Source organism: Lissotriton vulgaris, chromosome 8, assembly GCF_964263255.1.
Source record: "Lissotriton vulgaris chromosome 8, aLisVul1.2, whole genome shotgun sequence".
Lineage (NCBI taxonomy): Eukaryota > Metazoa > Chordata > Amphibia > Caudata > Salamandridae > Lissotriton > Lissotriton vulgaris.
Window position 1 is genome coordinate 1352009139 of NC_141696.1, and position 25297 is coordinate 1352034435.

The 25297-nt window shown below is 46.8% G+C and overlaps 1 protein-coding gene across 1 annotated transcript in view; it reads left to right on the forward strand.

Moving 5' to 3' along the window:
* MTMR2 (myotubularin related protein 2) overlaps positions 1-25297 on the forward strand; it is a 270640-nt gene that overhangs the window by 94802 nt on the left and 150541 nt on the right. The window contains exons 7-8 of the mRNA XM_086935293.1: positions 12230-12379; positions 19296-19484. Of these exons, the coding sequence (XP_086791419.1) occupies positions 12230-12379; positions 19296-19484 (339 nt within the window). The remainder of the gene's footprint in view (positions 1-12229; positions 12380-19295; positions 19485-25297) is intronic.

Below are 25297 nucleotides of genomic sequence, written 5' to 3' on the forward strand. Positions count from 1 at the left end.
ATGGTCTCCTGGGTAAAACACAACACAAACTGAGGCAGTCAGTGAAAGATCCAGAACTTTAACCAAGAATACGATGAGAACAATATTCTTCTGACATATGTAGAGCGCAAGACGAAAAGAAGGCAGCATGCATATCAATCCCCGTATCTGGCTCACAGGGCCCCAGATTCAAGCAGGCATGGACATATTTCAAACACTGCATGCATTTTGCTCGCATTATTTCTTGAGTTAGTCAATGGCATGAACGCTTCATCATGACCCTGGCAGGGGCTATTCTATCTGTCAGTCTGTGCTAGGCTTTTGAGAAATTAGCAGTGCTTATGTCTAGAATGCAAGCATAAAATGTCTGGAAACAACACCTTTAATTCATCAAAAGAGGCATTCTTCTCTACTCTTGTTACTTGATGCAGCAGAACACTCCTAAACATGTGGAATGACCTGAAATCTAGCAGTAGAGTTTTTACCTGTGATGTAGCCTTACAGCATGCTCCCATCTGTTACTACTGTGAGTTCTATCTCTTGGAACTTCAAACACACCTTACAGACCAGAAAGCTAATCTTACTTCTCAGCAACTCACTGCATTTAAGAAAAAAAACATTATTCACAAACATCAGACTACACTCATAAATGAACTCACCTCATGCAAAGCCAATGGCCTGGTGGGTTCATCAGTCTCACCTACCACATTCATATATTGGGTACAGGTTATGTTGGGTTCTTAAATCAAACACACAGCAAAGTTTAAAAACAGCACTACAACAGTTCCTTCTTGTGAGGAACTGAGTTTTTGATTGAGGGTGTTGGAACCACAAAAGTCAGTAAATTAACCTGTGCTTAACCCTCTGGTAGGATGGCACAAAAGCTGTCAGGCTTAACACTTTGTTAAGTATTGGTGCAGCACACAAGCAATAATAAAGTGAAAACACAACACCAGAGATATCCCACACAATGTAGAACAATAGAGTAACATTTAATAAATAAAATGAGAGCAAAATGGCAAAAATCCTATCAGTAGAACTGGAGAAATGCAATTTTAAAGGTTTAAGTAAATGAAGCCTCAAGAAAAGAAAGTGCTAACTGTGAGCGACTGGTCGCACTAGAGCCAGCCACACACACCCAGAGCCAGCCACACACACCCAGAGCCACACACACACCCAGAGCCACACACACACACACACACACACACACCCACACACCCAGAGCCACACACACACACCCAGAGCCAAACACACACACACCCCCAGAGCCACACACACACCCAGAGCCACACACACACACACACACCCAGAGCCACACACACACACCTACACCCAGAGCCACACACACACACCCACTCTCAAAACCACCACAACTCAACATATGTAAAAATATAAATTAGGCCGAATTCACACAAAAAAATTAAATGTTAAAAGTGGTGCAACATGTGATGGCCAGTGCCATTAGCTTATTTATAGTGACATTGCACATGCTCCTGGAGTTTTGGAAAGTGCAGCTTCCACCAGGTGGCACCTACTCAACAGTTCGCCCACTACATTCTGTAAAGAAATTAAAATAGACCTAAGGAATTATATGGCAAATAAAATGGCTTCTACCATTCCTTTAAAGAGGACATCAATCTAAATAAACATATGATTTACTTCAATTACCTCTTCCAAACAGAAAACGCCAATTTCACACTAAAACTACACTTTGCCCTTATAAAGCATGAATATATGTAATATGCAGAGCTTCACTTTGCGTTTTTATCTTAAGACTTGTTCAAACTCTGTGCCCAGGCATCTTCCTAACAGCAATGTACCCTAAACTTTTGGAGATGTGGCTTCCAGGGTGAGGTGCTGGCGCCACCATTTGTATTAGGATTGGCCTTTCACTCCCTAGCCACCATCAACGTCATACATTATTCTACATCAGAGCTGGGTCATTGGGTTGCCACATGACATAATTTTTTACTTCTTCAGAAACATTGAACTGTTACCCCACCATGTTCAGTATTCCAAAGAGAAGATTTAAACATAAATCCCAATGTTAAGATCTACAATGCTTAATGAATATTTAAATAGTTTTAGACAATTCGAGAAAAAGGTGAGTGGTGTTACTCTTTAACAAACACTTCTTAAACTAAGGGTTTCAAAACATTTTTTTTTAAAAGGGATAAATTACCATGTACAAAAGAGATGGGAGTGAAAAGTTTCCCTTTGCTTCATTTCTTTGCAAAAATATAGGTACTAAAAATTCCAAGGAAATAAAGCAAACATAAGAAGTACGCTAACGTCACTGCCACCTTCTCCCGGCTTGGGGCTGCCAGACCTAGGAACAGATGCTGGAGTTTGCAAAACCCCCTTTGTACGCCTCCTGCCTCTTTGTTCGAGGCACTGGAACCCCGCCCTCCACACCTCACAAAACCAGGGATCAGCAGGAACTTCGGTGGCCATGCGCTTCTCATAGAAAGTTCGGAGTTTGCGCTCAATGAGCTTCTGGCAGCCATGGGCTGGAAAGGAGATGTTGAGCTAATGCACACATAAGACACATCATTAATAAAGACTCACAGAGTGTACTCACTTACTCTTAGTTCACGCCAACCCCAATTCCATGCAGTTTCACCACAATCCTACGAGGAGCCTTGGCCTCACAACTGTCACCGAACAAGCATTTACAATGCAATGGTCTCGGCAATATTATAGGTAGAGCTATTGGCATTGCTTATTATTATTATTTTTTTTTTCCACAAGTAAATGTTATTGTCATTTCTATTGCCAATAGCTTAAGTGTTTGCGTATGTGTTACATATTGCATTTGACATATTGCATTAGCAGAGAGAGTGAGTGATCTAGTGAGAGAGTGAGGTAGATAGAGAGTGAAGTAGTGATGGAGAGTGATGTTGTGAGGTAGTGAGATAGTGAAAGATTGATGTATTGAAAGAGAGAGTGAAGTAGTGAGTGTTAGTGATGTTGTGAGGTATTAAGATAGAAACAGAGTGATGTAGTGAGATAGTGAAAGAGAGACTGTAAGTGACTTGGTGTATTTGAGAGTGAGGTAGTGAGATAGAGTGAATTAGTAATTTAGAAAGAGAGAGTGAAGTTGTGAGGTAGTGAGAGAGTGATGAGCTAAACAATTGTTTATTAATTAAATATACACTATGAATTACTAAAACCTGATGCCAAAGCCATTCTTTTAGCTTTAGGAACCTGGAATTGTAATAAGGGTCACACTGGTAGGAGTGTGACAGTAATTAGTTGTGTTGTTACTATAACTAGCATCACTGCCAGTGGTAATGGGTGTTGCAAGCGGAAGTGGCCTCCTGAGTAGGGCCCTGACACTTTATTTTTTTTACAAATTAAGCACTGGCACTCGACATGGTCAATAGCCATGTGCATTTGTTCCAAGAAATGTAACTTAGACTTCTGAGACATGTCCATATTGGACAGATGTTGCCAGTGTCTCCATAGGTAAGCTTCCAAAACCCTATGTTGGTATATGTGCACTTCCCCTATGCACCATCATGGCCCACCCTGACGTTTACATAGCCCACCCAGATCATAAATCCTGAAGCAGGGCCCGAGGAGAGAGAAAATGGCCCGAGGATTTTTAAAGGAGGACACAGTTTAGGTTGACACTCCTACAAAGAATCACAGATATGGCTGAGAAGGTCTTAAATCGGAACCCAATCGATAACCATAGCTCAGCTTAAAACTGACCCAAAGACGTATACGTCAGAGTGGCCAAACTTAGAAACAATACATTGGCCCGTCACATCCTGTGACTTATGCTTGTAGCTGTTACAGTCCGGTGGAATAGCAGCTGTGTCTATTAGCCCTTAAGATGTACAACCCAGGCTTACACACAACACTGCCCGGACAACTCTGAGAAGTAAAGCTCAGTCTAAGGTTCCAAAACGAACCTCGGTGTGACACATTTTTTCCCTCAGTGATCATTTTGAGGTAAAAACACCGTTGAAGAATACAAATCGGTCAGACACAGCCCTCACAACTACCCTTTCTCCAGGGCTCTCACTAAGTACAGCATAGACGGACTATGAGAGTGACAAGAGCCTCGTGAGGTACAGCTTTTGAGAACTCAAGTTTATCAAGAGCCGCACACAGGACACATCCGAGGTGCTGCGCAGGCTGTCTCAGCATTGCTTGCTTCTGGTGCCCTCTCCTCCCTCGCGAGAGAGACAGACGGGCAGCCTCTGTCCAGTCAGTCCTTACTCTCGTTAGGTACGGGTCACTGGTGGCACACCCGGACCCCGTCAGACACGGGTCCCTCATACCAAGCTCTCATGAGGTACAACTCCCAGGAGGCATAGCCCCGCTGAGATGCGCCACGAGGCACAGCTCAGAAACAAGCGGAAACAGTTCAGCCTCTTCTCTGCATTGGGCCTTCCTTGCACGTGAGCGCCGCTCCGGAATGGACGCTCCGCTGGAGGAAACCGGTACTAAATTATTCTTATTTATATTACATCGTGATTCTATCTGATATATTCGGGGGGTGGGGGGTATTCGTGTTTCTCTGCGAAGTGGATAGAGAATTGATAGCACTTGGAATGGCCCCAGTGCGTGTTAATTACCTGCGCCCTATTTTTGCAGTGTAATTACATATTTAATTCACATGGCTGCGACCCAGACACAAGGATCCCCGTTTTCCAAGACCTCCCGTACACCCACCCACCCTTTGTTGTTTATTCTCGGCTGTCTGACGAGTATCAGTTTTGCCGTAGCAGGCAGTCTGGAGCGGGAAGAGTTGACACAATGAATCGTGCGGACTGGGGGTGCACCCTGTGGTGCAGGGAGGGGGGGGGGTGAGACAATGGAGGAGCACTTTGGAGGTCGAAATGGTAAAGGACGCCTAAGCCAGCCGAGAAGGTACAGTGAGGAGAGGCTGTGGGGTGAGGGACAGGGTCAGTGGGCTGGCCTGGGGCGAGGAGCACTATAACGCCCGGCTCATAGACACCTTCGGGTCAGAACTCCATAGGCCCGAACTAGGTTAGAGGAGGGATGCATTCAGGCCCAAAGTTGGGAAGTCTTTTACCGAACACCCTCCCTTTGGGGGAGGAGCCACGCATGCGCAGTCACAATTTCCATTTGCGCCCGAGCGTGGGGGGATGGGCTGCTGCAATCGTTACGCTGTTCAAGAGCTGCCAATCGGGTGGGGGTGGGGTGGTACATATCCTGAGGGGGGAAGGGAAACTATTGGGTGAGGTAATTTTAGGAGTAGAACCGGATGCAGTAACGGGCTTTTGAAAAAACGTTACTATAACAATTGAGGGTGAAGGGCAGAGTTAGTGAAAGGAACACAAACACGCAGGGCTATATTTAGATCGAAGTGAATTTCATGGTCGGTTCACAAGAGTATGAGTGTGCACACGGCCTCCTCACGCTAAGCCCCGATATCCAAAACAAGCATTTGAAAGTGGTGCGGGAACGGGCACACAGAGAGCGGGAGGGGAGCAGGGGCGGGAACGGGCACACAGAGAGCGGGAGGGGGGGGCAGGGGCGGGAACGGCACACGGAGAGCGGGAGGGGGGAACGGGATAAAAACACAATTATAAAAAAATGCTGCTTACCTGAGCATTGAGCAGGGGAAACAGTGGTCGACGGGCCCCGGGGCCATCTTCGGCGGAATGAGAAAACCTGCCCTGACAGAAAAAAAAAAACACGCCCACCGCCGAGATGACGCGCACAGAGGGCGGAGAGGGAAAAAATCGCGGGAACGCCCCCGAATCTGGTCCGGTCTTGACAGACAGATCCGGCTCCCAATGGCTAGCCTCCATTTATGGAGCTAGCCAATGGGAGCCGGGGGACGTTCCTGTAGCCCTTATTGTAAACAATAGAATTCGCCTGCGCCAAAAAGCTCCGCAGAGCGCAGCCTTTGGCGAGGCGAAACCTAAAAAACAGAGGGCAGAAAAATTAGCAGAAAGGTGAAACGGCGGAGAAAAGCGAACAGCACAGGCAAAACAGAGCAGAAAAGGGAGCAGTTTAAAATTGCGCACAGGTTGCAGTGGCAGGCCTGAGACATGAGGAAACAGAATACAAGCATTGGAAATGCAATAGGTCGCGGATTTATTTGAGTTAGAGCTAATGGCATTGTAAATGGCAATGTCTTTTTGCCACGTGTTATGCAGTGTATGCATGTGGTGTGTAGTGGAATTGTGTGGGTTGGATTGGAATTGTAGCAATGGTGACATGCTGCGCTTTAGATGAATATGTTTAAAAGTAAAGTGCACCATACTGCGACTGCTACAATAGTTAATTGTGGATGCGTTAACAATTGATGTGTGCACTGATGGCTGGTGGTGTGTGTGCCTGTAGACATTGTGCACTGCCGGCTGGAGGTGTGTGTGCCTGGTGGAAGCGTGCACTGACGGCTGGTGGTTTGTGTGCCTGGTAAAAGCGTGCACAGACGGCTGGTTGTGTGTGTGCCTGGTGAAAGAGTGCACTGACGGCTGTTGTGTGTGCCTGGTGAAAGTGTGCACTGATGGCTGGTGGTGTGTGTGTGTTTGGTGAAAGCGTGCACTGACGTCTGGTAGTGTGTGCCTGGTGGAAATCTGCACTGACGGCTGGTGGTGTTTGTGCCCGGTGAAAGTGTGCACTGATGGCTGGTGATGTTTGTGCCCGGTGAAAGCGCGCACTGACAGTGTGGTTGTGTGTGTGTTGTTGTGTGTGTGGTTGCGTGTGTGGTGGTGAGTGTGTGGCGGTGAGTGAGTGTGTGTGGTGGTGTGTGTGTGTGGTGTGTGTGTGTGTGTGTGGTGTGTGTGTGGTCTTATGTGTATGGTGTTATGTGTGTGGTGTTATGTGTGTGTGTGGTGGACTTAGTTCGAGTTTTCGTACCCTGCACACTCGCACACTGCCCCTACACACTCACACACTGCTCACCCTGAACACTCACACAATGTTCACCCAGCACACTCACACACTGCTCAACCCGGAAACACTCACACACTGCTCACACTACACACTCACACACTGCACACTCACACAATGTTCACCCTGCACACTCACACACTGCTCACCCTACACACACACACACACTGCTCACCCTACACACTCACACCATGTTCACCCTGCACGCTCACACACTGTTAAACCTGCATACTCACACACAGCTCACCCTGCATGCTCACACACTGCTCACCCTGCACGCTCACACACTGCTCACCCTGAAAACACACACACACTGCTCACCCTACACACTCACACACTGCTCACCCTACGTAATGCGAAAAGACCTAGCTCTGCCCTTTGGCCTGTGTTGTAATTGTACAATAGGTTGTGAGTAGTTACTCTTGATTGGTTGGGGCGTCCCCTCCTTGCTGCTCTCCTCACAGAGGGCCGGCTGCCTCCATACAGCTCCCAAGACACGTGTTCAGCTGTTCTTTGTTTTAGCTCCTGTGTGTCAGTGCACCGTGTAAGCGCACAAGCATACCCTGCTCTCTCTGGAATACTCACCCTGCTGTGTCTCTCACTCTACTGTCACTCTCACTCTGCTGTTACTCTCACTCATCTGTCACTCTCACTCTGCATAGGTACGCCCCTACCACTCCGATGTGTGCTCACAGCACATGGATAAACCCAGCAGCCCAGACGCACTTCTAGGGCACGGGGTCCTCCAAGGGCTTGTGTACATATATACTTTAAGCATTAACCCTAACCCCTCGCCTTGCAGACATTTGCACATGTGATAACTGCGTTATTTTAAAGCCGTTATTATGCTGATGTGTTACCAATATTGCTTCTTCTGTGATATTCCAGACCGAGGAAGACTGCTGCGAGTGGGACCAATATGTTTTAGGCGCAGTGTCCCATTCCCAGGGTCCTCATACCCCCAACTGCATGGTCAGACACCCTGGTAAAGTTTGAGCCTCAGGCCTCACCCGAGCCTACGTTTCCTGCTCCTCCCGCGCAGCCCCCCGGGGGTCCAATGAAGATTAAAGGGCCGCCTCCCCGCGCAAGCACCTCTCCCGGGCACTTGCGCATAGTATTTCCATCGTTACTCCGCGGCCCGCAACCCCACAAAACTCTACAATAATACACAGACACAAAGTTATTGGAAGATAAAATTGCAGGTTTATTTGTATACAAATAAAAGTTGGGTTATCTTACAGGCGATCCCGTTCGCCCCGCAACCCCTCGTTGCAGGGCACCTGAAGTTCAGCCAAGAAAGACACCAGCGGCCATAGCCGGTGTGGTACCTGGGAGGATCTACTCCTCCCACCGGTGAACCTATCGTCCACCAACCCCGCCCGCTGAACAAGGGAGAGTGATTCACACCTTCGCCAGCTGGGCGGAGCCTATAAAGCAAGCCCCCGGTTGTTCAGGTTTACAACTGCCCTAAAGACTAACGGGGCACCGTCGTACTACAAGTTCCCAAGAAGGACCCCTTGAAGCCTGCATGACTTATGCACTGTGCGCTTAGCACTGGAGGCTTCAGGTCCTGTTCCTGTGCCTTGCCTGTAAAAAAACAAACATTAATACTGTCCCCCTCACCACTTCCCCCCTTTTTCAGCAGGTGAGCTGTGGGGAGGGGGGATGACAAAAGAGGGGGAATCTAAGGACCTCGACGGGGGGGGGGAGGGACTGGCTACAGCCGATGCGGCTGGAAGGGCCTCGTGGCAGCCAAGGATGCGACCTGGCGGGAGAGGAGGCAGCAGACAAAGAGGGCGCGTGTGAGGAGGGGCCTCCCCTATATACCTGTAACCCCCTCCCTCTCCCCTATCCCTCGCGCCGCCCACCCCTCCCGGATGAGCTGGCTGCTGCGTCCTCCGTGATACTACGGGGCCTGCCCTCCTATGGGGTCCCCTGCAGGGACCACGGGCATCCTGCATAGTATCTCCATCGTTACTCCGCCGCCCGAAACCCCACAAAACTCTACAATAATACACAGACACAAAGTTATTGGAAGATAAAATTGCAGGTTTATTTGTATACAAATAAAAGGTGGGTTATCTTACAGGCGATCCCGCTCGCCCCGCAACCCCTCGTTGCAGGGCACCTGAAGTTCAGTCAAGAAAGACACCAGCGGCCATAGCCCAGTGTGGTACCTGGGAGGATCTACTCCTCCCACCGGTGAACCTATTGTCCACCAACCCTGCCCGCTGAACAAGGGAGAGTGACTCACACCTTCGCCAGCTGGGCGGAGCCTATAAAGTAAGCCCCCGGTTGTTCAGGTTTACAACCGCCCTAAAGACTAACGGGGCTCAGTCGTACTCCAAGTTCCCCTTTGCCCCTGTAAAGACATTTCACCAACCCACGCCGTCCCGACTTATCCTGTACCCAGGCTACCTGTATACTTATGAAGCTGCGGGGGGCTCAAACCTACTGAACCACGCACGTGTTCGAACAACCCCCCCGCCTCACCCCGCACATCTTGTTACCCGAGCCTGACCCCCGCTCGATAGCTAGGTCTACGCTCTTGCCTTCCATGCTCACTGGTCGCGCGGTCTCCGCATGCCGACATGCCCCCTCCCAAAATGGCCACTACCCGGGCAACCCCCCACCCCTGCACGATCGAATGACCGACCCTTCCACGGACACCTCAACCTTACCGTGGGCTATAGCCACGGAGCCCCGTACAACTCGGGTTTTGCCCAAGGACGGGGCCCAGGGGGAGGAGAAGAGGTCACGCTTACCTCGATCCTGATGGTACTCGACGATGCGATAGCCGGGGCGGGTCCTTCTATCTCGACGATGCTCCACAAAGCGGTCGAGCGGTGGTGAGGGGGATGACAAAAGGGGGGGAATCTAGGGACCTGGACGGGGGGGGGGGGTGACTGGCTACAGCCGATGCGGCTGGAAGGGCCTGGTGGCAGCCAAGGATGCGACCTGGCGGGAGAGGGGGCAGCAGACAAAGAGGGCGCGTGTGAGGAGGGGCCTCCCCTATATACCTGTAACCCCGCCCCTCTCCCCTGTCCCTCGCGCCGCCCACCCCTCCCGGATGAGCTGGCTGCTGCGTCCTCCGTGATACTACGGGGCCTGCCCTCCTATGGGGTCCCCTGCAAGGACCACGGGCATCCTGCATATTCACAGTCACTGTGGTGGGTTCAAAGTTCAGGAGGCAATAGTCATAAACAGAAGGCGACGGAGGACACGAGCTGGCGGGGAGGCAGAGGTGTGAGTCTAGGGAGCGGGCCAGGCCCTGCCGTCGCGGCAGAAGGGGGGCTCTGACGTCACCAGAGCATGAGGGAGGGGTAACACTGGAAACGAGGGGGAAGCGGGTGAGGCCAGGTACAATGGGGGCAGCTGGGGGTTGGGGGGAGGTGGGCTCTTACATCACCAGAGCACGAGCAGTTTCTTCCAGGGAACTGTCTGCCTTGGGAGCAGTGTGCCCAGTCTGTCTGGGGTAGCTGCCAGCAGTCTTCTAGAGAGCAGTGCAGAAAGACAACCGCTCAAGTGTTAGGTCCTGAGAGAAGTCTGCTTGCAGTCTGTACTGGGGACGTGGCCTAATGGTCAGAGCTGCCAACTTTGAAGCTGGGGAACCGGGTTTAAGTCTCTGCGCCCGCTCACCATCCTGTGATTCTGAGCAAATCCCATATTCTCATTGTGCCTAAAAAACTAATGGGCCCTTCTGTAATGTAATTGGTGCTCATATATAGCGCTCCAATACCTTCGCGTCGAGTCCGCGCTATATAAAACAGCAACACAATAGGCGAGAGCAGTGAGTGCTAGGTCTATATCAAAGAGCATGATAGGTAGTTCATTCTAAGAAGCAGTGAGCTGAACCAGGGCATACCGTCCACTCAAGCAGCCTGCCCTTGAAAGTACTGCTCAATGGCTGCACGTCATCGGTGACAAAATCCGAAAGCTGCACGTCTGACCTATGGCTACTCTAATTATACTGCGTGGCTCTCGGAGGCAGAAAAGAGAGGGGCTGCCGCTTCGGCTCCTGGGCTCCGGGCTGGAGCGCCGGAGAGAAGTGTGCTTGCAGTCTGTACTGGGGACGTGGCCTAAAGGCCAGAGCTGCCGACTTTGAAGCTGGGGAACCGGGTTCAAGTCTCTGCGCCCGCTCACCATCCTGTGATTCTGAGCAAATACCATAATCTCATTGTGCCTAAAAAACGAATGCGAACTTCTGTAATGTAATTGGTGCTCTGATACCTTCGCGTCGAGTCTGCGCTATATAAAACAGCAACACAATAGGAGAGAGCAGTGAGTGCTAGGTCTATACCAAAGAGCATGATAGGTAGTTCATTCCAAGAAGCAGTGAGCTGAACCAGTGCATACCGTTCGCTCAAGCAGCCTTCCCTTGAAAGTAGTGCTCAATGGCTGCACGTCATCGGTGACAAAATCCGAAAGCTGCACGTCTGACCTATGGCCACTCTAATTATACTGCGCCAGCATAAGTCTTCAATTATCCCGCCCTTGTCTGGGCGGGATAATTGAAGACATATGGGCTTGCGCCTAGCAGACACCAATAGGCCATAGGTGGAGCTACGCAACCGCCCATGGCCTATTGCGTGTTGTGTTTAAAAACAGCACGCACGCCAAGGCCAATGAGAATGGACCTTGGAAATAACACGCAGAATTGCGTGGAATTTCCAGGTCCATTTTCAATTCCCCTCGGAATTGCAGGCCCGAGCCCTAAAAGGCAAATAGAGGGTAGAAAACAAGCAGAAAAGGCAAAAGAGAGCAAGAAATTAGTAGAGGAGGCACAAACCGAGGGCAGCAGGTAGACAGGCAACAGAGGGTAGCAGACTGCGGGCAAGCTAGAAAAGTGAACTGTCGCAGGGGTAGCTGGCATGAGTAGCTTATGGTTTAAGGCAACATTCTGTTGCTATACCCCAGTGGGCACTGTCAAAGGCGTCTTTAGTGGGCTCTTTGGTAGGGGTACTGGATGCCATGCATGGTCAAATGCCACTCCTTGAGCTCATTGTGCTGGGCAGAAAGCTTACCCTGTAGGCTGTTTAGTCCCACCCTGCACGCAGTGCCCACTTGTCTCGGGAGGCAACGTGGCTGGCCATTAAACAAGCTCATTTTGAATGGGGGGGGGAGTATGGTTGGCTACTTAGAATCAAAATATTAAGTGTTATAAAAAAGAAAGATTCCTCAAAAAATATTAATTGAAGGAACATTTTAGGCATGATCGCCACCTCCACACGGCGTAAGTATATGTGTGTGTTCTGTAGTTTTAAAAGTCAACATTTGCATAGTCCATTTACCAATCATGGCCCAACTTACCTATTTGATTTACAACAACAATATTTGTGATCTGGTTTTTACTTTGATTTCAATGCAGGGTGTTCCCAACGATAGCTGGAGAATTACCAGAGCAAATGAGCATTATGAATTATGTGACACCTATCCTGCCATTTTGGTTGTACCTGCGAATGTTTCCGATGATGAATTAAAGAAAGTGGCAGCCTTCAGGTCAAGGGACAGATTACCAGTAAGTATGGAGCAAAACTTTCCATTAACTACAAAGAGGCCAGGTCATACAAGCTGGTAAAATACACCAGCCAAGGGATCAAGAAGGTAAATGTCTAATAGGTATGCTGTATTTCATAACCAGCTTGGTAGGTTACCACCCTCTGTAGTCAGAAAGGGTGAACAAAATGTAATTGTCAGATTTTTCTCTCATCCTTGCACATTTAGCATTAAATGGGGCTTGTCATGCAGGAACAGAGTTTGTGTGTGATTTTCATCATTTAATGTATGTTTCATATTTAAAGATGCATAATTAGCACTTTTTGTTGTTATAAAATGGCATGGACTTACAGTGCAGCAAACTTAATGTTCTGTGTTATACTTCTTGCCTCTAGTTAGAAAAATTAATATATGGTTTGGTATTTTGAAAGGACATACATAGCTGGCTAGCAAAATATATTGCACCGGGAAAGCTGTAGTCATACATTGATGGAGTGGATACAGTGAGGAGGTAGAGTTAGTATAAGAGGTGGGAAGTCAGCTTATCAGAGATAGTGTCTTGAAGAGTTGATCTTTCATTTTCCTCCAGAATTGTAGATGGTTTGGTGCTGTTCTGATGTTGAAGTAGATGTGGTTCCAGGTGCCTGAGGCATAGGCTGACAAGGCTTGTTTTCCTGTTTTCTCCTTCCTGCAGTATTTAGTTTGTAATCTAGCAATGTCAGGATTCCTCATCTGGCATAGATCTTTAGATATTGTTGGGTTGCTAGGTAGGTAGACAAGGGTCACGGTGTAGAGGGCCTTGTATTGATGCAAATGGTCCAGTCCTTCAGCACAAGCCTGTGTAGATCTGTTAACTTAATGGTGACATGGTTGGTTTATCCTCTTGATGGGCTATGGAACTGCATAAATTACGCCTTTCAGAGCAACATGGGTGGTTTCTGGGATGCTGTTGAGGAAGGCGTTGCATCCATCTACATCGAAGCGGACTAGGGCGTTAACTTTAATTTTAAAGTTTTCACCTGGAAGACTAGGTTCTGCATTGTCGGTTTCACACTAATAAAAGTATAATATTTTCTGCTATATTGCATGGATCCAGGAACACCTCTGCCCTATCACTTCTTGTGTGTGTGTTTTCTTTGAAAAAAACTAAAGTCCTAGTGACGTTATAGTTAGGTGAAAACTTCAGTGACATTTAAAAAAAAAAAACACTACATCTACTAGGTATAGTTATCTCGAGTAACTATACATTATGCCCTAAGGTAACTATAATTCACCCCCCCCACTATGCACAGTCTTCTCATCAATGATGTAATTTTAAATGTGTCAGCGATGTTATCAATGACGTTATAGAACATGTCATGAGTGATGTAATATGTGGGGTAATTAGCTGTGCATGGCGAGGGGGCGAGTTATAGTTATCTTTGGGCACAAGTTAATTGGTGAATTTCAGTGTTTTTTGCTGTTCAAAACGTTATGTTGTCACTGAAATTTTCACCTTAGTATAACATCACTGTAATCTGCAAGTCAAAGACCCAGTCTAACAATGAGGACTTTACAATCTCTCCTTTGTTCACAAGTCCGGTGGGAGGGAGTGTCTCAAAACATATAAGATGGGTGCTGCAAATCATAGAACAGTGATATACCATTCAGTCCAAATCTCCTCCTCCCACGATTCCACCAAAAGCTTCACTGAAAAATCAGATAGATGCAAGAAGACAGGAGATTGGATGTGTTCCATGGAATTGCAAGATGCTTATTTTCATATTCCAGAAACAGAACATTCATGAGATTCATAGTAGGGAAAGCACATTACCATTACAGTGTACTTTCCTTCAGTCTAAAATCTTCACAAATGCATGGGGGTAGTGGTAGCTTTCCCACTCTAGAGATTAATCAACATTTAACCATATCTTGAATTATGGGTCATAAAGGCAACTTCACCGGAAATAGTTTGTTGATATTGCGATTTCACCATTTATTTACTTTGCCTACTTGGGATTTATGTTAATAGTCAAAGGTTTACTGCAACAGCAGCTCAGATTCTCAACTATCTACGGGCAGCCTTAAACACAAAGAGAGGAGAAGTGTCTTCTTCAAAAGAGAAAGCGTTTTCTATTATAAAGAAGTGGCATTAACTTCTATACACACTCTGTCCACTACAGCAAGGCAGATTTCTGCCTTACTGGGAGTAACAGCCTCCTGCCTTTTTCTAGTTCCTAATGCACATCTTTACATGAAACCTCTTCAACAGTGCAAGGAAGATCAGTGGAACCAACACAAGAACAGCTGGGTAGACAAGCACTGTTAAGCCAAAGAGTCGCATAGTGATGGTGTCAGACGAGGAATCTCTTAAATAGGACAACTTTCCAACAGAACCTTCCTTCTCAGACCATAGTGATGGATGAGTCTGTTTGATTTGGGGGGTCCATCTGCAAGTTTGGTCAGTACAGGTACTGTGATCAGAGAGCTGGCAGCTCTGTCATATACATATAATGGAACTCAAGGCTGTACATTTAGCATTAAAACCTTTTCGATCCTTGTATAACTACAAACAGTTTGGTGATTCAAACAGACACCACAACCACAATGTATTTTTTTTAAACATAGTTGGACCAGATCAAAAATGTTATCTATGGAAGATTACGGAATATGGCACTGGCTTCTTGCAAGACAGTTATCCATTCAAACAGTGCACATCGCAGTTCTTCCCGATTGCCAAGAATATATGCTAAAAAGATATTACAATGAAAATTATCTGTTGGAGCTAAACAACATCTTACAATATATTTTCAAAGAATGGGATTTTCTTCAAATTATTTTGGCTACAAAATTAAGCACCAAATGGCCAGACTTTGTGGTAAGAGTTTGGGAGACAGAATCAATGGGTGATGCTCCTTTCATGAATTGGTTGATCAGATTTATGTACTGTTGTTTCCACATTACCCCTGATTCCGACAGTAATCCTGAAGCAGAAGCATTCCAATGTGAAAATGATTCTCTTTTCTCCGGAATGGCTAAGGCAGTGGTACTTTCCAGAACTCCTCCATGTGTTGTTAAAACCACACAAGGAACTGACATGCAGACTGAATCCTCTATTGAAGATGTACAAGAGAGTATATCATCCCAATGTATCTTTGAATTTGGGTCAGTGGCTCTTGAGATTATGTAATATGGTCACCCAAATGTACCTCAAGAATTTATGCACGTATGGAAAGAAACCAAACATCCTTACACAAGTGTGTCCTATATTTAAATGAAACAGATTTATTATATATAACATTTGCAAACCATACAAACATAATCAATTAATTGTCAAGCTGATGGAATCATAACTTATTAGCTGCATTCAGCAAATTCAATTCAAGTTCATCTGCCTGCAATTACGGCCTAAAGAGAAAGCCTGGATCAAAGGCCCTTCTCAATTAATTGTTTATAGATTTTTTGGACAATTTGAATAAAGCCTTTCCTTCAGCCTTCCTGCCCATGGGAACTGAATGTGGTTCTTTCTAAAATGAACGACTCCACTTTTTGAGCCTGATCATAAGGCCGCTTATCACAGAATCTCACTTCGAAAGTGACTTTGTTGAGCAATTACATCTACTAAAAGGGTTAGTGACCTTCACGCTTTGTCTTCAATTGGGCATTATTCAGTCTTCCATCGTAATAGAGTTATATTAATAGCAAGACCAAATTTTCTAGTTTGTGATTTTCATATTAAGCTGACAATTTCTCTGCTGGGGTTTTTTCTTAATCCTTCAGAGGTTACTCCACTCTTTGAATGTTAGAAGAGTTGTAAAATTTAATTTAGATAGTACAATAGATATGAGAAACACTAATCAACTTTTCGTTAATTATGGATCCCTATGTATTGGGATAGCATCTAAAACAAATAATTGTTAGATGGATAATTTCCTGCATAATTTGCTTTTGTCATTTGTGTGTGCATATTGTCAAGAGCCCACAGAGTGAGCACTAAAAGCAACGATTACACTGTTTACTTTGGTATCGGCTTCCTTCTCTTTACGTCTGACGTTAGCCAACACTTTTTAATTTTACTAAAATGATATATATAATAAACTTCCGAAAAGCCATTTTTAGGCACCTGCCTTCATCCATTGTGTCATTTACATTTTGCTTCCACATATTACAGTGTACAGCATGTGGCAATGGATCAGCCTACTTCAGCCACTGGCTAACTTTACTTTGAGTAATCGCATTTTGCCCTTTCACAAGGAGCGCATCCACAAACAAGGTAGTCCCCTTCAGTGCCAGTGTTTTTGTTTTTACTTTATTAATACTTTAGTGTTGCGTTTGTTTGTAAAGCCTGATGTGATAGCAGGACGCTTTCTAGCAGATGAGAACACATGGCACATTCCAGCTTTATAAGTTCCAATCTCCAGCCAATTATGTTATAAATTCCTTTAGAAGTGGCCCTTTTTTTATATCTGATCGCTGCTTTTTTTCACCATACCAGCAGGTCGCATGAACTCGGAATATAAGCTCATGAGAGTGCTCTATTTTTGCAACCCTATTTGTAATTCCTTTTATCTATCCATTTCCTTTTTTCCTTCCCATTACTTTCATTATTTATTTCCTACTTTTTTTCTTCTCTTTCTCTCCTTTCTATGTAATGTGCTCTTTATTTCTTTTATTTTATTTCTAAGTTTTCTCTTTCTTTCTTGTCTTCCCATCTTATTTCATGTCTTTAATTTCTGTGTTCTTTCTTTCTTTCTTTCTTTCTTACTTTCTCTCTTTATTTATTTCCTTCCTTCTTTTGTTCTTTCTTTCCTTCCTTCCTGCTGTTTTTCTTTTATTCTTGCCTCTTTCTTTCTGTCATTCCTGCTGTCCTCTTTCTTTCATTCTTGTCGTCCTCTTTCTTTAATTTTTTCCTTCTCACCTTCTTTCCCAAAGTCAAGAGGCTGGCAGCCAATGCCCGACCGATTTGCTTTTTTAAGTCTGTTAGCCAAGACCCTTTTATATTCTACTAAAATTAAGTGTATAGCATAGTTACCCATAGGGGTTTTCACCCAGACTTCATCCATTAACCTGTCGTCCTGTCATTCACATTTTTCTTCCACCCACCCCAGCATACATCAAGGGGCAATGTGACGGCTCAGTTCAGCCATTAACTAACTTCACTTGTAAAGAGGGCATGCTGCCTTCTCTCATTTTATCAACAAGCAAAGAAGTTCCCTTCAGTAACTTCAGAGTATAACGGTAATCTGTGGTTTGTTGAGCTCACAAAACATTGTTGCCTTTAGCCAGTGTTTTTTCTTAGATTAATGAGTGCTTGGCAGTGTCACAAACAACAAAGGTTTGCAAAAATCATCATAAAACCAGTATTGCCAAAAGGCTGGTAGCCAGTGCCTGTTTTATTTCTTCCTTATTTTCTCCCTTAATTGGTAGGAGGGATATGTACCATGCACTTTACAGTAGTCCATGGAAATTCAGATTAGACCATACCTCGGGCCACACCTCGGTAAAATCAACCCCCGAAGGGGCTTGGCCAGCGCTGGAGCAGCGGTGCGCTCTTTTAGCAGTCAGATTACTTTAGTGGCTTTAGAGAAAACGAGGGCACGTTTCATCTTCTGAGTCTGATTCAATGGCAATGACAGCAACCAGACAAGGATGTTCTCTCAGCTCTGTAGGCTGTATCCAATCATATGAGGATATATTGTGCTTTTGTATCGAGGCCATGGAGAAATCATGCAGGATTACAGCACAATCTTGGTTTGAGCATTTCCTTCATAATGTTCACTAAAGACGTGACAGAAAGTAATTATAGGGGGTGTTTAATTCCAGTTGATCCGAGGGTTTGAAATTGTGAAACCATTTCAAGAATCTTTGTAATAGCGGGTAATCCGGAGATTGCCCTTTGGTTTACCAGCAGCACTAGTTGAGCAGATTTTTATGTTGCTATTTGCATATATTGAGCATCACCAAGATGCCTTGGTCGGACTATCAAAAGTTGTTTTCAACTTTTTCTTGACCTTCATAGGAAAAAATGATATTCCAGATAACAATAATGTTGTAAAATATCTCTTTGCATCATCATCTAGCACAGGTTGCTGTTGGTGCCTTTTTGGTACGGGAAGAGTTGAGGGGACAGAAAATCTGCACCATATCATCGGTTTTATTTTTGTGACCCATGAAAGTGTCTTTGAGTTTATCTTGCGTTGGTGGTGGTTGCCTCTATTCTGGCATAATTTAATAATCTTCATTTTCAGTGCATGCAGGGTGGATAGCAGGCAATAGTGAGCATTGTTACGGATATTGGAGATACAGCCCCTTTGTGCAAAGGGAATCTTGCTGCTTCTTTATGAAATTACCGTAATATTTGGAACGAAGTTTAGCGTTAGACTGGTTTAATAATTTACCCAGGAATCCTTTTTTGTGCCGTAAATTCGCATCAGTACTTTCACAACCGAAATAACCAATGTGGCGGTGGGTGTAGTTGACTATCAACGGCGCAGTGGTGTAGGTGCACCGTGACCGGACCACGGGGGAGGGGGTCTAGAACCTTGCTAATTGCTGTATTTTACTACCCTAACCGCAGTCCTAGGGGCCATGTTCCTTCCTTTCTTGCACTAGTGCCAAGTGCATTCTTGCCACGCTACTGTGTGGCGAGTATTGGTAATATTGGCTTACCTTTTCCAATAAACAAATTATCCTTCATTTTTTGCTGGTTTCCCATCCTTGGGGAGCCTGGGGGGGGGGGAATCGCTTCTAGTTGTTTACTGCGGTTCCCTCCTGTTAGCGGACACGTAAACGTGTAGTCTGATACTAAGCCTCTTATTTTGTCCTGGTATTAATGCACTCAGCACGCGAGGCATAAATCGGAGAAGCAGTGTTTTAAGGTAGATTATATACATGTTTATGTTGCACTCTGCACAATTGATTATAAATACTACAATGAGCTTTCATTTTCGTAATTCCAGGTTCTATCGTGGATTCACCCAGAAACCCAAGCTACAATCATTCGCTGTAGCCAGCCCATGGTTGGCGTGAGTGGGAAACAGAGCAAAGATGATCAGAAGTACTTTCAGTCCATTATGGATGCTAATGCCCAGTCCCACAAACTCTTCATATTTGATGCCAGACCTAACGCCAACGCTGTGGCTAACAAGGTGAGAGAAACACTTTTCTAGAAACTGTTGAGTTTGTTTCTGTAAGCACAACTTGTGTGGCTTGTGCAATGACAACATTCAGACTGGCTTCAGAATGATATCTCTCCAACTGAGGAACACAGTTCCGGAGTGTCTGCCCACCACGGAATAAGTTAAGTTCAGTCAGAGTTCACTTAGATCAAATATTCCATACCACTTCCTAAAGTTTTCCATCAATGTACATGTATAATGTCATATTACAACACTACCTGTAAAAACCCACTGACATGTTAACTCATAAACATGGATAATGGACATCAACAAACACCCCGCACCCCAATGATCAAGTTGTCACAACTTACTTACCAAGCACATGGGTATAGCAGAAAATATGAGTGACTGAATAAATGAATTATATTCAAAAGTATTATGTGACATAAATAACCACAATAAAAGTCAATTAAACCATGATTATAAAAGCATACAGTTAACTGCTGTAAAAGAGAAAAAATACATTGTCTGATTTTTCAAGTATTGAATGTAAAACGAGAGACCGGAAGCACCACAGTCCGACTTAATCATATGTACAGCAGCACCTACGTTACGAATACACATATTTTTAAGCAGTTGCTCTAGCCATTTTGTTTTAAACTGGGGGTACATTCGGCAGAAAAAAGGATGTAGTCTTCAACATACTCCGGACACATGCAACATTGACTTGTTTTCTAACAGACTTCTCCCTACTTTTAAATCAAATGATTAAGTGCCCCATTTTACCCGCCTGCGTGTGCTGCTTGTCTGTGTCCTCTATACTTGCCCCTGCGTCCTTTTCGTTTTTTGTACCCCTTTCAGCCCGTTTTCTTCCACTGTGCCTCACTGACATTTGTACCTGCCTTGTGTCCTTTTCATTTTCTGTACCCCTTTCAGCCCGTTTTTCTTCCTCTGTGCCTCACTGACTGTACTTGCCTGTGTCCTTCGTTTCTGTACCCTTTGGCCCGGTCTTCTCTGAGCCCCCCACCTTCGTTGCCCCCTTGCCCTCCGTTTTCCCGCCGCTGCGTCCCTGACCCCTTGTCGTCCATTGGCCGCCCCGCTCCCACCTCCCAACTGCTCCTCCCTCCCTCTACCCCTCATATGGAGGCCGTGCAGCGGACGCGCGCAGCAGGCGCGCTGTTGGCCCGCCGAAGGCACGCCTAAGGCAAACCCATCTGCGCCCGTCCGCGCCTGGACTGCGCCCAGCACCAGAACCCCTGGCCCCCGCAAGATCCAGGGACCCCGACTGAGATACGACTCCGCTTCCCTCAACGCACTCAACACCGGCCGACCACCCGCCTGCTACCGAGCCACCCCGAAGCGAACCCACGGACCCTTCACCTGTCACGCCTGCAAATTCACCTGCCTCCGATCCTGCCCCCCGCCCATCAGACCAAGCAACAACAACAACCACCTCAAGTGCATCCTCCTCAACACCCGATCCGTCCACAAGCACGCCGTCGAACTCAACAACACCAGACGTCGCCTTCCTCAGGGAAACCTGGATGAACGCGTCCTCGGCACCAGACATCGCCATAGCCATCCCGGACGGCTACAAGATCACCCGGAAGGACCGCATCAACCAAACCGGAGGAAGAATCGCCATTGTCCACAGGAACACCATCAACATCACGACCATCACCGAAGACACACTCCCCGCCGCCGAACACCTACACTTCCAGATTCACACTGACCCCAAGACCACCCTCAGAGGAACGCTCATCTACAGACCCCCGGGCCCACGCACACAATTCAGCGAAACCATCGCCAACATCATCAGCCCGCACGCACTAGCCTCACCAGAATACATCCTCCTAGGAGACCTAAACTTCCACCTGGAGAAAAACAGTGACAACAACACCACCACCCTGCTCGACAACCTCGCCAACCTCGGACTCAAGCAACTGGGGAACACCCCCACCCACATCGCTGGCAACACTCTCGACCCCATCTTCTCCGCCAGCAACCACGTTACCTTCAGCCACTCCACCGGACTACACTGGACCGACCACAGATGCACCCACTTCACCTTCAAAAAGAATACATCCCACCACCGCACACATCAAATCCCCCGCAGAGGCTGGAGCAAAATCACCACAGACCAGCTCCTTTCATCGCTGAGCCAGAACCCGCCAGCCAAAACCGCTGACACCAACGACACAGCCCACAACCTCGCACAGTGGATCACCAACTGCGCCGACGACCTCTCACCGCTGAAGAACCCCCAGGCAGGACCAACAGCAGGAAAACCTCATGGTTCACAGACACCCTCAAAGAATTAAAAAAATCCTGCTGAGCCCTCGAAAAAACCTGGCGCCACGAACAAACTACAGAAAACATGTCAGCCCTCAAGAACGCAACCCGTGAACACCACCAGCTGATCCGCACCACCAAAAGGACATCATTCAAAGAGCGACTAGACAACAACACCCACAACAGCAAGGAACTCTTCATAATCGTCGAAGAGCTCTCCAACCCCAGCGCCAGCAACAACGACATCACACCGTCTCAAGAACTCTGCAACTCCCTCGCCACGTTCTTCCACCGAAAGATCGCAGACATACACGACAGCTTCGGACCCCAGACTCCGCCTCCAGCCACCGAACCAGCGTCCCCCACCACCACCCTCAGCGCCTGGACCCCTATCAGCACTGAAGACACCACCAACATCATGAATTCCATCCACTCTGGCTCCCCCTCGGACCCATGCCCCCATCACATCTTCAACAAAGCAGACACCATCATCGCACCCCATCCCTGGAATGTCATAAACAGCTCCTTCACGTCAGCCACCTTCCCGGAGAGCTGGAAGCATGCAGAAATCAACGCCCTTCTGAGGAAACTCATAGTGGACCCCAAAGACCTCAAGTACTTCCGCCCCATCTCTCTTCTTCCCTTCCCAGCCAAAGTCATCGAGAAGACCGTCAATAAACAGCTGACTGCTTTCCTCGAGACAAACAACTCGCTCGATCCCTCCCAGTCCGGATTTCGAGCCAACCACAGCACCGAGACTGCCCTCATCGCAGCCACCGATGACATCAGGACCCTGAAGGAAAACGGAGAAACAACCGCCCTCATCCTCCTGGACCTCTCAGGAGCCTTCGATACCGTATGCCACCGCACCCTAATAACCCGCCTCTTCAACACTGGGATCCAAGGAAAGGCCCTGGACTGGATCGCCTCGTTCCTCTCTGACAGAAGCCAGAGAGTTCGCCTCCCTCCCTTCCGATCAGAGGCCACCGAGATCATCTGCGGCGTACCCCAAGGCTCCTCGCTCAGCCCAACCCTCTTCAACATCTACATAAGCCCCCTCGCCGCCATCGCACGCAAACACAACATCAACATCATCTCCTACGCCGATGACACCCAGCTGATACTCTCCCTCACCAAAGACCCAGCCGCCGCCAAAACCAACCTCCAGGAAGGAATGAAAGACGTCGCAGAATGGATGAAGCTCAGCCGCCTGAAACTGAACTCAGACAAGACAGAGGTCCTCATCCTCGGAAACTCCCCATCCGCCTGGGACGACTCCTGGTGGCCCTCAGCACTGGGCTCCGCACCGACACCCTCGAACCACGCAGGAAACCTAGGATTCATCCTGGACTCCTCCCTCACGATGACCAAGCAAGTCAACGCCGTCTCGTCCTCTTGCTTCAACACCCTGCGCATGCTCCGAAAAATCTTCAGGTGGATCCCCACCGAAACCAGAAAAAACGTCACCCAGGCCCTCGTCACCAGCCGATTGGACTACGGAAATGCCCTATATGCAGGAACCATCGCCAAACTTCAGAAACGACTACAACGCATACAGAACGTGTCCGCATGACTCATCCTCGACGTCCCTCGCCACAGCCACATATCCGCCCACCTGAGAGGCCTGCACTGGCTCCCCGTCAACAAGAGGATCACATTCAGGCTCCTCACCCACGCACACAAAGCGCTCCACGACATGGGCCCGAATACCTCAACAACCGCCTCTTGTTCTACACTCCCACCCGCCAGCTCCGCTCCGCCGGCCTCGCCCGCGCCACCGTCCTTCGGATCCGCAGAACCACCGCCGGAGGAAGATCGTTCTCCTATCTGGCAGCCAAGACATGGAACTCCCTCCCCGCACACCTACGAATGACCCAGGACCATCTCACCTTCAGGATACACGTGTGAGTAGCGCGCTCTATAAATATGCTGATTGATTGATTGAGTGTCAAGGTACCAGCCCTCAGCTTAATGTACAAAGTTTTTGGCCAATGCTGGTTCCACCTCATCTAAGTAAATCTCACAAGTAAATCTCAAATGAGGGTAAGCATTTTCTAGTGAGAAAAGCCTTGGTTTATGTACCTTTGGTAGACTTAATATTCAATTTCTCCAAGAACCACTTTTTATGTGTGAGTTTAACCTCTCTACCAAGTCCTCAATTAACGGAATCAAGTTTGGTCCAAAGCTTGAACATACCAATCTGTGCTACAAGGGTGCATATGTGCTGAAATCATGCAAGCAAAGCACTGCCTGTGAGGGTCAGTACATTTGGTAGTGCCTTATTATAATCTCCAACTTAGTTTGTACCCCACACCGGGACCAGTATAGTACAGGTCTAAACTTGGCTAGGATAGAAATGTCCAGTATCTGAAGGTCTAGAAGCAATGTGACTGTTGGGGGGCTGGAGGGTGGGTATAACATTTGTTTTAAGAAGGCTTCAGGGTCTATTAACTCTGAAACATCAGAGTGATTCCAAATTTCTGTTCCAAATAGGGCAGCATCCTAGGCCTGTAGCTTATTCACATGGAGAGGGATGAGATGGGGGAGAGGAGGGGAATAAGCACCCACTGCTCTCCCTGTCAAAGCGCAGTGTTGCTCCTGCACACTCTGCTAGGAGGTTACAGCTCCTGGTTATATGTTCCTTCCATTTTGCATTGTGTGTCAAGTGTATCCCAGGTAGGAGAATTCTCGCACTTGCGCAAGGCCCGAGTTGTCCAGACTGAAATTGTTCTTGGCCCATTAATGGGGGCAGAATATCATTAACTTTGTTTTTCATGTATTTCTAACCAATCCATTTGCAATGCGGAACTCACTAAACGTACCCAATAAAGTCTGAAAGGCTTTGGTGGTTTGGATACCAGAGAGGAATTGTCTGTAAATAACGGGATAGCAACTTTAGGTCCCACAATTATCAGAGCAGCTTGAAGGCATGCTTCAATAGCTTATACACTGGTAAATGTTGCAGAATAAAATGATAAAAAGTGTTCATACTAGTGAGTTTCTTCAATATGTACTTCTGGCCTGGACGCCGCTTCAATGTTGCCATGGGATATAATGTGCCAGAACACTTTGGCATTTTAGATGTTACTGCTCCCAAAAGATCTTTCCATCTGTTATACTCCCATAGTTCTTTCAGTAGGGTTTTTTAATGATGCCGTTTAAGTTTGATGTCCTCTGTTATGTTATACTGATTTGTAGAGCGCACTATCACCTCAGAGGCTATCCTGGCACTGAGCAGTTGTGAGTCTAGCAAACTTGGGATCTAGTGGGACTACTCAAACAGCGAGGTCTTCAGCTTTTGTGGGGTTCAAGAAATACATTAATACATCTCAATATCTGATTCGATTACATGTGTTCATTATATACAGTACGTAAAAACATAATATAATTTAATGGACAACTAATACATAAGACTTTTTCTCACATTAATGGCTTTCAAGATAAAAAGGGGAACATTATAACACACTGAGTGTTCTCTTAATGCAATCAAATATTTCATAGCAGCTTTATGTAATCTAATATTCTGGACAATAAACATGGGGTTGAGATAA